This window comes from Schistocerca nitens, chromosome 2 (genome assembly GCF_023898315.1).
Source record: "Schistocerca nitens isolate TAMUIC-IGC-003100 chromosome 2, iqSchNite1.1, whole genome shotgun sequence".
Taxonomy (NCBI): domain Eukaryota; kingdom Metazoa; phylum Arthropoda; class Insecta; order Orthoptera; family Acrididae; genus Schistocerca; species Schistocerca nitens.
In genome coordinates, this window is record NC_064615.1 from 113627046 (window position 1) to 113640597 (window position 13552).

The 13552-nt window shown below is 43.7% G+C and overlaps 1 protein-coding gene across 2 annotated transcripts in view; it reads left to right on the forward strand.

Annotated features, from left to right (window-relative positions):
* The window catches only part of LOC126235784 (centrosomal protein of 78 kDa), a 142348-nt gene that overhangs the window by 78259 nt on the left and 50537 nt on the right, over nt 1–13552 (forward strand). For both annotated transcript variants that reach the window (XM_049944591.1, XM_049944590.1), the window contains exons 4-5: nt 465–641; nt 10870–11044. In XM_049944591.1, the coding sequence (XP_049800548.1) occupies nt 465–641; nt 10870–11044 (352 nt within the window). The remainder of the gene's footprint in view (nt 1–464; nt 642–10869; nt 11045–13552) is intronic.

Below are 13552 nucleotides of genomic sequence, written 5' to 3' on the forward strand. Positions count from 1 at the left end.
CACAAAACAGAGGACAGATTGGCATGGAATCTGAACAGTATGGAAGTACAATGAGTGCTGAACTTCAGTTACAAAAGTCAGATATACACACTGTCTCTGTCAGTGACTATGTTTTATGCTTGAAATAAAGTTGTCACCACAGGATGTTAGTGAGCTGTAAATGGGGAAAGGTAGTGTGGGGGCTTAGTAATCACTTGCTACCTTTGGCAGTGGAACAAATACTGATAAGTTATTATATCTGTCTGTATGGAGAACAGGTCATGAGAAATGATGACATTTTGAAAGGGTTACTGCTGTGTATATTTGTAACATGCCGTGTGTCTTGGAAAGTGCAGTTTCAGTAGCAACCATCCCATTATATTTGTACAACCAGTTGTACATATTTAAATCCCTTGTTCCTTACTGTGTGTGTAAGATGGCAAAGTTTTGTTAGTGATATATTTTATAATTTCTTTCTTTTCTAGGGACTCTCAAACTGCTCATCCATCCAGAACATATCATTTCATCAGAGTATTATTGGCGATGATGGTTGTCAGTTGATTTGTGATGCTGTTAAAAAATTAAGAAATGTTCATTCTTTGAATATTTCTGCGTGTGATATTGGTCAGAGTGGAGGTTACTGTATTTCTCAGTTACTAAAGGTAATTTTCTTTACTTGTTCTGAATTCATGCTTTTCAGAACATAAATGTTTAAAATTTCTTTGTTATTGCTCTTGTTAAACTAGCATAAACTATGAGCGGTTGTCTTAAATCACTAACAAAGCATTTCAAGATTATCCGTGGGCCTACATATTTATCATATTCTTCTATCAGTTTCATGCCTGTCCTCTTAGAAATTAAACACATGTTCTCTAAGAATTCAGGTGCACTTCGAATTACCTCCTGAACTGATCGTTGAATGCTGTCTCATCTTCATAGTGGTATTTTCAGGTCTATAGGATGGTCAGACATTTTTCAAAGGACACAGGCACTAGTGTATTTGCACAAAACAAAAATATTTTGTTTATCTGCTTAAAAATGATGATAATGTTCATCTAACAAATAACATAAATCAACTTATCCGTGATCAGTGGTACATTATTTATTTCTACTGTAGGTGTTTGCTCTGAGCAGCAGTCTATGATTGACCATGTAGATACAGACTGTGAAGAGACAGCAGCGGCCATAGTTGTTCTCATCAAATGGAGAACATTGAGTGAGTGGCCAAGTGCATGTAAAACCCACACAAGATATGTTCACTTAAAAATATATTTCTATCCTTCTCATAGCTTCATGTTTGAAAAGAGAGAAACAAATAATGTTAAAATAAAGGCGAATTGTCACTTTGAAGAGGCAAAGCAGTTGAACATTTGCAGCCATAAACATGCGTTCAACTAAAATTCAGCAGTCTTCTCTCAATTTTGTGCTTTATGGTGAAGCACCTTGTGCTGTACACTATATCACCATTCAGTCAGTTTTGCAATTTCCCATTCCCGACCCCACAACTATTTTGTGTATGAGAGTCAGTGTTGGCACAAAGTTGACAGTGAAGCTGGTCAGCACAGCATAATCAGTTAAAATGAGATCGCAGTACACTTTTGTCAACAAAGAGGAACCAACAAGGTATGAAAAAATTTTGCATCTCATCACTAAAACACTGGATGCTGTAACAGCAGGATTGTCCCAGAAAAAGTTAGAATGATTCTGTAGTAACACGATTCACATTTCCGTCGCACTTCACATAGGGTAGACCAGGAACTGTCTGCTAGGCATGCCCGATGTGAACTGGCTGGGCACGGCCCATGCTGCCTGAGTTGTTGTTGTTCCACCGGCAGAGGGCGCGGCCGAATTCTCACGTGCCCTCTGGTGGACGGGACTTTACTTGCGGCAACAACTGTCTGTGACGCGCTGTGCCGATGTGCGCCTCCCGCAATCTTTCTGGTGGCTACTGCACTCCTCCTCCTCCTCCTTCGGGGGGGGGGGGGGGGGGGGGGGAGGATGAAGCCACTGTGATCCACTGCATCAGAAGGTGGAGCGTCGTGCAGTAGCAATGACCTCCACGTTCATTGGAAGGCTGGAGTTGGGGGGATCTGCCAACCCTTGAGCCAGAACCTTCGAATACAGTTTGAAGTGATCCACACGAAGAGTCCCCCATCGTCCCACTACCGGAGCCCGGGACAGAACAGGCGACAAGCCTTTGAACTCCGGATCCTGGTCCACCTCGGGAGGGGCAAGACCTAGTGGCGGGGACGATGGGGAAGGGACGACCACAGGTGAACCAGCCTCCTGAGAAACCGGGCCTGCTAGGGGAGCCGGCTCTCACCGGGGCATCTCTAACGATGGCGATGCCAGTGCTGGAGCTACTGGAGGCCACCAAGGCTGAGAACCATCACAGTGTGGTGGAGTCACAGGTGGGAGGGGCAGTAGCGTCCCATGAGAAAACAACACGGGTGCCGGCAATGGGGAAGCCGGTGCCCGAGGGGTCGGAGGGTGGGCCTGCAAGGTATAGAGCCAGCGGCCATTGCGGCGCAGGACCACCGCCGGTATCCAACGTGGATTGCGACCAAACCCACGTGCCCAGACTGACATACCCGGTGGAAGCCGGATACCCCATTTTGCAAAGACTGGCAAGGACAAGGCCGGAGGAGGTGCAGCAGAGTCCTAGGTTGGCACCCGTGGAGGAGCTCTGCGGGGCTGCGTTCTCCCATCGGTGTGGTCCGGTATGCCGTCAGGAAAAATGTCAGCGCCTCCTCCGCAGGAAATTCGTGCATATACTTTTTCATCTGCATCTTAAATGTGCACACCATGCGCTCGGCTTCCCCATTCGATTGTGGATGAAAGGGGGGAGAGCAAACGTGCCGAATACCGAAGCGCCTACTAAAATCCTGGAAGGTCTGCGAAATAAACTGAGGTCCATTGTCCGATACCAGGGTGACTGGCAGACCTTCCACAGAAAAGATTTTTGCTAGTGCCTGGATTACTACTACTGAAGTGGTAGACAAGCAGCAAACCACATATGGGAATCGGAAATAAGCATCAATGACAATGAGCCAAAAGCCCTCGAGAAACGGGCCCGCAAAATCTATGTGAACACGTTCCCATACCTCGGTTGCAGGTGGCCATGAAGAGAACGCTGACCTGGGAGATGCCTGTTGGCTCGCACACTGGGAACAGGCGGCCACCAAGTGCTCAATTTCTCTGTCAATACCAGGCCAGTACACATGTCTGCGAGCCAAGGTTTTAGTACGGGAAACACTCCAGTGCCCCTCATGTAATAACGTGAGGACCTCCCTTCGCAAACTTGCAGGAACAACCACACGAGGAGCTGCATCATCGGTAGCCAGAAGGAGAACTCCTCCCAAGACTGAGAGGCGGTCTCGTAGAACAAAATAATTATGAAGAGGGTCCGAGGCCCGGCCTGGAGGTCGGGACAACCACCCCTGCTCAACGAGGCGAACTACTTGCCGGAGAACTGGGTCAGCTGCTGTTTCCCTGGTGACTCTAGAACTAGTGATCGGGAAGCCATCAACTGCTTGGCAGGACGCCACATCTAAATGAAAACACATAACCTCCTCCCAATCGAACTTAGGATCCGGGCCCACCGGAAGACGGGAAAGAGTGCCGGCGTTGGCATGCTGTCCGGTAGGGCGAAAATGAATGTCATAATGGTACTTAGAGAGGAACAAGGCCCAACGCTGCAATCTGTGGGCCGCCCTATCCAGAATCTGAGAGGCGGGGCCAAATAACGATATTAATGGCTTATGGTCAGTGATTAACTGAAACTTCATGATACAAGAAAGGGTGAAACTTGGTAACAGCGTAGACAATGGCCAAAGCCTCTTTTTCCACCTGGGAGTAATGGGCCTGCGTGGGACTAAGAGTTTTAGACGCAAACGCCAGTGGCTGCTCGGAGCCATCCGCCCCCACCCCATACTGCGAAGCATCTGTAGCCAGGACCAAAGGCTTATTGGGGACAAAAGTAGCCAAACAAGGCGCTGACGTGAGGGGCCCTTCAATGAGGTGAACGCTCGCTTTCATGCAGGTGACCAATCAAAAGGAACACCCTTGCACAGAAGGCAGTACAGGGGGCGGGCTATGGTGGAAGCCCTGGGAATGATCCGGTGGTAATAGGCAATCTTGCCTAAAAAAGCTTGTAACTCCTTCAGTGAAGCAGGCCGCGGAAGGTCGACGATACCGTGGACCAAACTTCCTAATGGCTGGACGCCGTGCCGAGAGACGGTGTAGCCCACATTCTCAATGGATGGTTGGAAGAAGTTCAACTTAGGCAGGTTGCAACGCAGGCCCACGGACTTGAATTTGAGAAAGAGGGTTCGAAGGTTGTGCAAGTGTTTCTTCGTGCTGCGGCCTGTGACAATTATATTGCCCAGGTAATTGATACAATGAGGGATTGTCGACGTGACATGCTCAAGATAACGCTGAAATATCGCCGGGGCACTGGATATTCCGAAGGCCAACCGCTGGTATTGGTAAAGGCCAAACGGCGTGTTGACGACCGCCAGCCGTTTGGAATCCTCATCAAGTGGTATCTGATAAGCCTCTGGAAGATCGATTTTCGAAAAATATTGGCCTCCCGCCACAGCGGAGAACAATTAATCAGAACGAGGCAAGGGATAGGTGTCCACCATCAATTGGGAATTAATGGTGGCCTTGAAATCGCCACAAAGAAATAATTTTCCCGAGGGTTTCCTGACAATAACGAGGGGCGAAGCCCACTCTCTAGAAGAAATGGGAAGAACGACCCCGAGGGCTGTCAGCCGGTCTAGCTCTGCTTTGACCCGAGGGCGGAGAGCCAAGGGGAACTGCCTCGCGCGTAGAAAACGCGTGCGAGCCAACATCTTTAACGTCAAGTGAGCTTCAAAGTCTGAAACACGACCCAGGACCTCCTCAAAGACATCCTTAAAGTCAGAGGTCAAAGATTCCAATGATTGATAGGGAACGTCTTCGGAGACCAACTGTATGGTGTCTGCGATAGAAAAACCGAAAGCTTGAAAGGCATACAATCCAAAAAGGTTAGCGGAGCTCACATTTCTGACAACAATAAAAGTAAGAGGCCGAGTGACTGATTTGTAAGTAAAGTCGGTAGTGAATTGACCCAGGAGGGAAATGAACTGTTTACCATAACCGCGTAGACGACGGTCAACTGGCGCCAACAGGGGCGACCCAAGGTCGGAGTACATTTGTGCATTCAACAAGGAAACTGCCACGCCCGTATCTACTTGCAGTTGTAATCAGCGCGACCGAACCGACACCTCGATAAAGAGTTTGTGTGCCGATGCATCGGAAGCCTGGCCTGATGAAACATCCTGTATGTCAATGTCCATGTCCTCTGTACCTGCTTCCTTCGATTCTTTTGAGGCTGAGTGGCAAACTTTAGCAATTTGTCCTTTTTTATTACATTTGCGACAAACGGCTCAAAGCTGGGGGCACTCTGACCGATCATGATGTATAAAGCACGACGCACAGGACAGTAACAGGGGCCGCTGAAACTATGTATACGCGCCGTGCGGGAGCGGCCGCGACATCGCACCACACTTCCAACTGTTGACCGGCGTGAGAGACTTCATACGATTGAGCAATGGACAGGACTTCCTCAAGGGAAGGGTCTTCCAACTGCAGGGCCTGTTGCTGGACCTCCCTATCAGGGGCCGAACGAACAATGACATCGCGCACCATAACTTGGGCAAACGACTCTCGCGACTGCTCCGTGACAAAATGACACTTGTGACTAAGACCGTGCAGGGTAGTGGCCCACACCTGGTAAGACTGATGGGGCTGTTTCTTGCATTGATAGAACTCGACCCTAGCCGCCACAACATGCGTTTGGCGGCGATAATATGAAGACAGCAATGAACACAATGCGTCAAAAGACAAGGATGAGGGTTCCTGCAATGGCGCTAGCTGCCACAAAACTTGATACAGTGAGGGAGATATCTAAGACAAGAAAAGAGCACGACATACCTCCGCATCGGCAACATGAAACATCTGGAAATGCTGCTGAAGGCGATGTTCATATGCGTCCCAATCCTCCGCCGTCTTGTCATACGGGGGAAACGGAGGAGGGAATGGCACTGGAGCAGACTACGTGGAGAGCAACGCCGGAAGCACATGTTTCATGGTTGCCATGAGCTCCGTCTGCTGCTCAACCAAAACCCGCACTAAATCCTCCATACCATGGATAAGCTACGAAACCGGAACAATGACGCAACAAGCGAAAGAACGACCCTACTCGTCGCCAGTTGTGTAGTAACACGATTCACATTTCCTTCGCACTTCACATAGTGTAGACCGGGAACTGTCTGTTAGGCATGCCCAATGTGAACTGACTGGGCACGGCCTGTGCTGCCTGAGTTGTTGTTCCACCGGCAGAGGGCGCGGCCGAATTCTCGCGTGCCCTCTGATGGACGGGACTTTACTTGCGGCAACGACTGTCCGTGACGCACCGTGCCGATGTGCACCTCCCGCGATCTTTCTGGTGGCTACTGCAGATTCTGTTTTGGTGTTACAAGAGGAGAATCTTGCTTACCTGCGAGGACTATTACCTGTAATGACCACTCGAGCTTCTGACAGAGTAACTGAAGCCAAACAGTTCTGCAGAAACAGTGTAGTTTAGTGCCAGAAATACATTGCCTGGAAAAAAAGGTGAAGCACCCAGAAGACCAGGAGAGATGTCAGTGTAACTTCATACAGACAGGCACCATCAGCAGGTATTTAAATGATTAAAATGGCAGTTCTCTGTGACAGGTAGAATGACCACCAGTGTGTATTAGTATTTGTCTGTGTGTGTGTGTGTGTGTGTGTGTGTGTGTGTGTGTGTGTGTGTGTGTTATTACCACGGCTGGCAGGGTATATGAGCGGTATTAACAACGTCAGATGTTGAGTGATCACTGTGGAGGACACTGAGATACGCATGCTCATGTGAGACATCATTATCAGGACCTGACAGTTTGAAATGAGCTTCATTGTGGGTTTCCATCTGTCTGGTTGGTCGAATCATGTAATATCCATATTTTTGGGGCATTTGAATGCGACAGCGGCCCAATGTCATGGACTCCACTGGAACTTTAGGGCATACATACTCATCGCCACTGTTGTGACCCACATATCTAACCACAACAAGGGAAGATCACCGTATTGTGCAGTAAACATACTGTAAGCCTCTTCACATCAGTGCCTGTCATACGAGAATAAGTAATGGACCCACTGCACCATTGCGTGTCATTCTGGACCATTGTTCGGAGACCAGCAGCAAACGGACTGGGGAAGTACCATTCCATACATAGACAGCCATTAACACCACAACAGAAATGGCTACAGTTGGAGTGATACTGTGACCGGGAAATGGACTGCTAATGAATGGTGTCATGTTACGTTCAGCATTGAGTCACAATTTGGCACTACCTTTGGAAATGGAAATGCCGTGTGGCTAGGGCCTCCTGCATCCTCATGTGGTATCTCTTAGTGATAGCATCATGGTGGCATTTTTCCGTAGGACAATGCTCGCTTACATGACACATATGTCTGTGAACTGTCTGCATCATGATGAAGTACTACCATAGCCAGCAAGATTCTCAGATTGGTCCCAATACAACATGTGTGAAACTAGCTCAGATGTCACCTCCATCCCAGTGCTGGTATCCAGGATATCAAAAACCAATTACTAAAGGTGTGGGCAAGCTTGCCTTAGGAGAGGATACAAAAACTTAATGACAACCTTCCCAACCAAAACAGTTTGCACTTACAGGCCAGAGGGGCTGCAACACCATACCAATAACTGGGCTTGTACCGCCAAGTTCTTTATAAATTTGACTTCCTGTTGTTAACACTGAAATAACATCAGATACCCCCTCAACCTGTGAAGTATTGTTTTATGTCCTCCTCTCCTTCTGGTGCTTCACTGTAATTTATGTGGTCCTTACTCTCTACCTGCTTGATCTTGAACAATAAATTTTCAAAATTTTGGACTGCTGAAGAATGCAATTCCATTTTTATGAAATTAATTTCTAATAATTCAACTAAGGGAATGAATCCTGTCCGCATAATCATGAATCCTGCTACTACATCATGTTGTGTCATATCATGTATCTTATATTTTATGGCCAAATATTGTATTTGGCACACCTCTGCTAGTATTTTTATATCTTCTGCAATATGTCACAAGGAAGTAATTTTTCTCTTCATGAATCTTCATTCCCTTTTTTTTTTTTTTTTTTTTTTTTTTTTTTTGCTACCTTTGTGCCCTTTCTTGTCTTCCATTTATGCTGGCGTGTCGCTATCACCCTCCATCTCATAGTTTCTCTCTGCTCTATAGGTCACACTTTTTTCTCTGCTGTCCACATCCTCCGTATATGGTTTAGCAGCTTAGTAAACAGAGATTTCTGTGCTCATGACTGTCCTCCATTAGGTACTTCACCTTAATACTTTTCTTATGATAAAGTCATTAAAAAAGCCGAGCTGCAAAATAAAGACAGTTGCAGCTGAAACAGCTACTAGCAAAACAAGATACTGCAACTTGAACAAAGTCGCAAAAAAAATCATTGAACTTAACAGATTTATCTTGATGGATAAGAGCTAAAATCATAAGACTGTAGACCCAGTAAGACACAAGAGGTGTGTGTGTATATTTGTGTGTGTGTGTGTGTGAGAGAGAGAGAGAGAGAGAGAGAGAGAGAGAGAGAGAGAGAGAGTTTGAATAAGGTTATGCACACTTATTTTCAAATTATGTATTAGATTTTGTGGAGAACCTAATCTCAGTGTTAAATGACAACTGGGTTCGTTTGTCCTGTGCCCCCTCAGGATGCCTAGTTATACCACTAGATAATGACCTAGAGGACCGAACCTGGTTGTGGTTTAAAATAAAACGAGAAATGCAACTGGTGCTGACATTCTTTTTTTCAAAACCATTGCCACTGCTGAAGAATCATCACCAAGATGTTCCACATTCTGGACAAGAAGTTTCGATTATGTGTTACAGCAAAATTCTCTATTAGGATTGAAAGATGTAGTGCAGTAGATGCTGACAATTTGCCGTGAGCTGGCTGTAAAACCAGTAGTCAATGATTTATCTCACCATGGTGGTCAGATGTTAACAATAAAATATGATGACCTATCAGGCATAGATCACAGAATCCAAAAAAATGACAAGAGGTGTTCAGGGGAGAAATTTAAAAATCAGGTTGAATAGATGTGAAATTTAACCATTTAACATATTACAACAGCACTTGGTGTCTAGCTTTCTCCTAAAGAAAACTAGGATCAAAATGGACAGAAACAAGCACAAGGGATCTGTAACTCTTGAGATTAAAATTTCTTTGTGTTTGGAGAGGAGAGCTCTACCTAATTCAGATGCCAAGCTGTAGTCAGGAGTTGAAACTCCATTACCATCAATACTGTAAAATTTCCAAGCCTGATACTAAAAAAAATAGTACTTTTTGTTGGTGAAACAGGCATAGGATTGAAGAGTTTAAACTTAGCCCTACCAGACATAGGTGAGATGGTAGTTAGAGAAGTCTATATGTAACAATCTCTCTCAATCTCACAAAGATGCATATTATAGGATTTTGAAGAAATAAACATGACCTGTTAGCCCCAGAAGTAAACATTAATGGCCATACATGAAACAAAGCACACTGTGTAAAATCCCTTAGGGAGCAGATGGATAACTAATCAAAATGGAGTCAACCCACAGATAAGATAATCAAGATGATCATTCAGTACGTTTCATGCTTAAAAGCATCTCTCTTTGTGTTTATGTACAGACAAGAGTATTCACTCATTTTGCATATTTTCCCTTCTTGTCTTATGGATTACCTTCTGGGGCAGTGAACCTATAGTAAATAATGTGTTTATTCAGCAAAAGTGTGTAAAGGCGGTAACCACGCAGTTAAACCTACATAGTCAGATTGGAGCATGTGATTCTATTTTGGAAAATACTTTTTTATTCACAAATATCTTGATTGCATTGTATGAATTTACAATAATTTACAGGTTCCAGTTCTTATGAATCATCAACAAAAATAAAAACACAGAAAAGTCAAATTGCAAACTTACTATTAAATTTTAAAAAAAATTAAGAAAGTGCAAGAGAAAAATAAAAATGTACCCAGTGTTCTGTTACAAAAATATCACATCGAAAGTCACTTAATGCCCATCTTGGTCATTTGACATCAATTGTTGTGCCTGCCCAACCACATCAATTGTTGTGCCTGCCCAACCACCATAATGATAAAATGTAACAGTCATGTTCGTAGAGAACACATAACCACACTTGGCTTACACACGCCGAAAGTATAATATAAAAAGAAATTTTATGTTTAAATATTATAATGTAATGATTATTTTTCATTTCTTTTAAATAAAACATTTTATAAGCACAATGCAGGAACCTAACTTTGTGTAGTATTTGTGAAAATGTTCTAGATTATTATGTTGTTGGTGAACACACACTTCTGAAGTTTGAAGTTTGCAGTGAAATTTTTGCAAATGTTGGGCAATAAGTGTGTATTTTCAACTAGTAAAACTGTGCACCTGGACGAAAAATTAAAAAAAAAAACACAAACATAATGTAGTTTGTGTACGGATGTAATTATTCTATTTTTCTTAATTTCAAATTTGTAACAAATTTTTTCATTTCAATTTAATTTAATTCTTTAAATGACTCAACATTAATAAGCAGTAACAGCTAAGCTCATTGACTTCCTAAGTGATAGTTGGCACTAATTTATTTAAAATAAATATCTTCCATTTTTGTGTAATTGAGCTACTAGCCCTTCTCTAAAGACCCATTGCTTTTTGGATGTTAATTTCTAACCTTGCTTTTGATTGCCTGGTATTGTCATATACAGCTTTTTGTAATCCATCTGTTTTGTTTAGTATCAACAACTGGAGAGATATTCAGAAACGTGGAAAGAGGCTCTACGATATCGTATTGTTGATGTTGACAGAATGCCTGGAATCAGACGTGTCAGTATCAACAATAACACACATTTGGGTGATGCAGGACTTATGTATTTAGTAGAGTGCCTTAAAGATGATCTCTGGCTCAAAGGTAAGTTTTATTCTCCACAGAGATTTAATAATAAATAAAAAGAGGGAAGAAATAATTCTTTTCATTTCAGAAGCAGTGACCTATTGACAGAATAATTTTTTAACACTGGTAACAATAGAGATATAGACATAGTGATCAAATTACTTGCACCTTTAGTTTTAAAAACACCAGACATTTACAAAAAGATTCTTCACCATGATTGGTAAAGAGCAGGCACTCAAGCGAAATTTTCATCATTACGAAAGAACAATGAGGCACTGTGGTTAATGATGTTCTTATAGAAATAAGGAGCCGTAGGGACTGTGTCAGATAAGCCATCTGAATGTTGGAAACAATCATGACGGTGGAAAATATAGGACAAGGTTTGTTCAGCTACATTTGTGAGCCACTGCTTTATCTGGAAATGGGCTCTTGAGTGATGAGCAGAGTTTGTAGAATAGAAGTAAAGGACTATTTATAATTCATTTTACACAAGAATTTCAGTGAACACATGTGCAACCGCCCCCCCCCCCCCCTCCCTCTACCCCACACCTGGAAATGAACAGTGCTTCTAGTTTTCATGTAATAGTTGTGTAAATGATTAATATAGTAACAATTTACCCAACTTTTGAGTGTAAGTTGATTGTTTCAATCAGGGCTCCTTAAGACAAAATATAACTGACAGAAAGGGTACAGAAAGTTCAAAGAATAAAAATAGTACGTAAAGTTAATAGGATAAAAAGGGTACAGAAAGTTCAAAGAATGCTGGTGTGGATGATGCATATCAGAGATCTTGTCACACCCTGAATGCATGGCAATGAGTACCAGTGCTTGTGGAAAATCAGGTAATGAATTGGTGGGTTCACCAGCCAAGGCCTGCACAGTACATACGTTGTGACACAATGTAAAGTGCTCCATACACACAGTGACTTCACTATTGAGGTACAGGGGCAGGCATTGTTGGCAAAAAGTGATTAACAAGTTGTGAATGGTAAAGCAAACCATCAAAGTCCTATTAACATGTCTTCATATTAGACACTGTCCTGAGAATCATGGACTACCTCTTCAGCTAGAGGGCCCATCAGTTTGCAGTACTTACGGCATACCAATATTGTAGTCCAGTGCATGTAAGAAGGTGGCAGAATGGGGCAATACACAATGCCAAGGAGAAGTGTACGGCATGATGCCTTAGCAAATAGAACAATTCTGCCATGTCTGGCTGTAGCACGTGTTTAATGATATTTTAGGTATGGTGACAGTATTTAACCACTGCAGTGTTCCTTACGGCAGGCATAAAGCAAATAGTACAAGTATTATGTTAAGCAGTGACAGTTTCTGAAGCATAGGATACTGGGCATATAAATTTCTCAAGGAAGAATCAGAAGCAGGAACAGTAAGTTGTTGTGGCAGTCACCCTAACATTTACAGTTACCAAGGTTGCCAACAGCTGAAGTATGTATCGTGGAACAGAGACAGAGAGTGCACTGGTGATGCTGCAAAGTATTCTTATCCTCTAAGCAGAATACATCATTTAGTCACCGTCTAACTGGCACACCACAATGCCATAGTGGGTTGACTAATTTATTTGCAGTCAAGAGTTCAGCTGTAGAATTATTTGTGGACTTTCTACTTTAGGTGACAATTCCATGAATATGGTATAGATTTAAAAATATGAGATGTCAGAACTCTTTCTTGAGGTAGAGCATAAATTTGAGCTAATATCATAATGAAACTTCCTGGCAGATTAAAACTGTGTGCCAGACCGAGACTCGAACTCGGGACCTTTGCCTTTCGCGGGCAAGTGCTCTACCAACTGAGCTACCCAAGCACGACTCACGCCCCGTCCTCACAGCTTCACTTCTGCCAGTACTTTGTCTCCTACCTTCCAAACTTTACAGAAGCTCTCCTGTGAACCTTGCAGAACTAGCACTTGTGAAAGAAAGGATATTGCGGAGACATGGCTTAGCCACAGCCTGGGGGATGTTTCCAGAATGATATTTTCACTCTGCAGCGGAGTGTGCGCTGATATGAAACTTCCTGGCAGATTAAAACTGTGTGCCGGACCGAGACTCGAACTCGGGACCTTTTCTGGAAACATCCCCCAGGCTGTGGCTAAGCCATGTCTCCGCAATATCCTTTCTTTCACAAGTGCTAGTTCTGCAGGGTTCGCAGGAGAGCTTCTGTAAAGTTTGGAAGGTAGGAGACGAGGTACTGGCAGAAGTAAAGCTGTGAGGACGGGGCGTGAGTCTTGCTTGGGTAGCTCAGTTGGTAGAGCACTTGCCCATGAAAGGCAAAGGTCCCAAGTTCGAATCTCGGTCCGGCACACAGTTTTAATCTGCCAGGAAATTTCATATCAGCACACACTCCGCTGCAGAGTGAAAATCACATTCAATATCAGAATGGCTGGCTCTTTCCCTTTTTTATATCAGTAGTTACCTAGCCATATGCATCTATGAAACAAATTTAATTATTCTTATTTTACTGCTGCACTTGGTAATGGTCAACAGATCCAAGTTTTAAATATCTTTT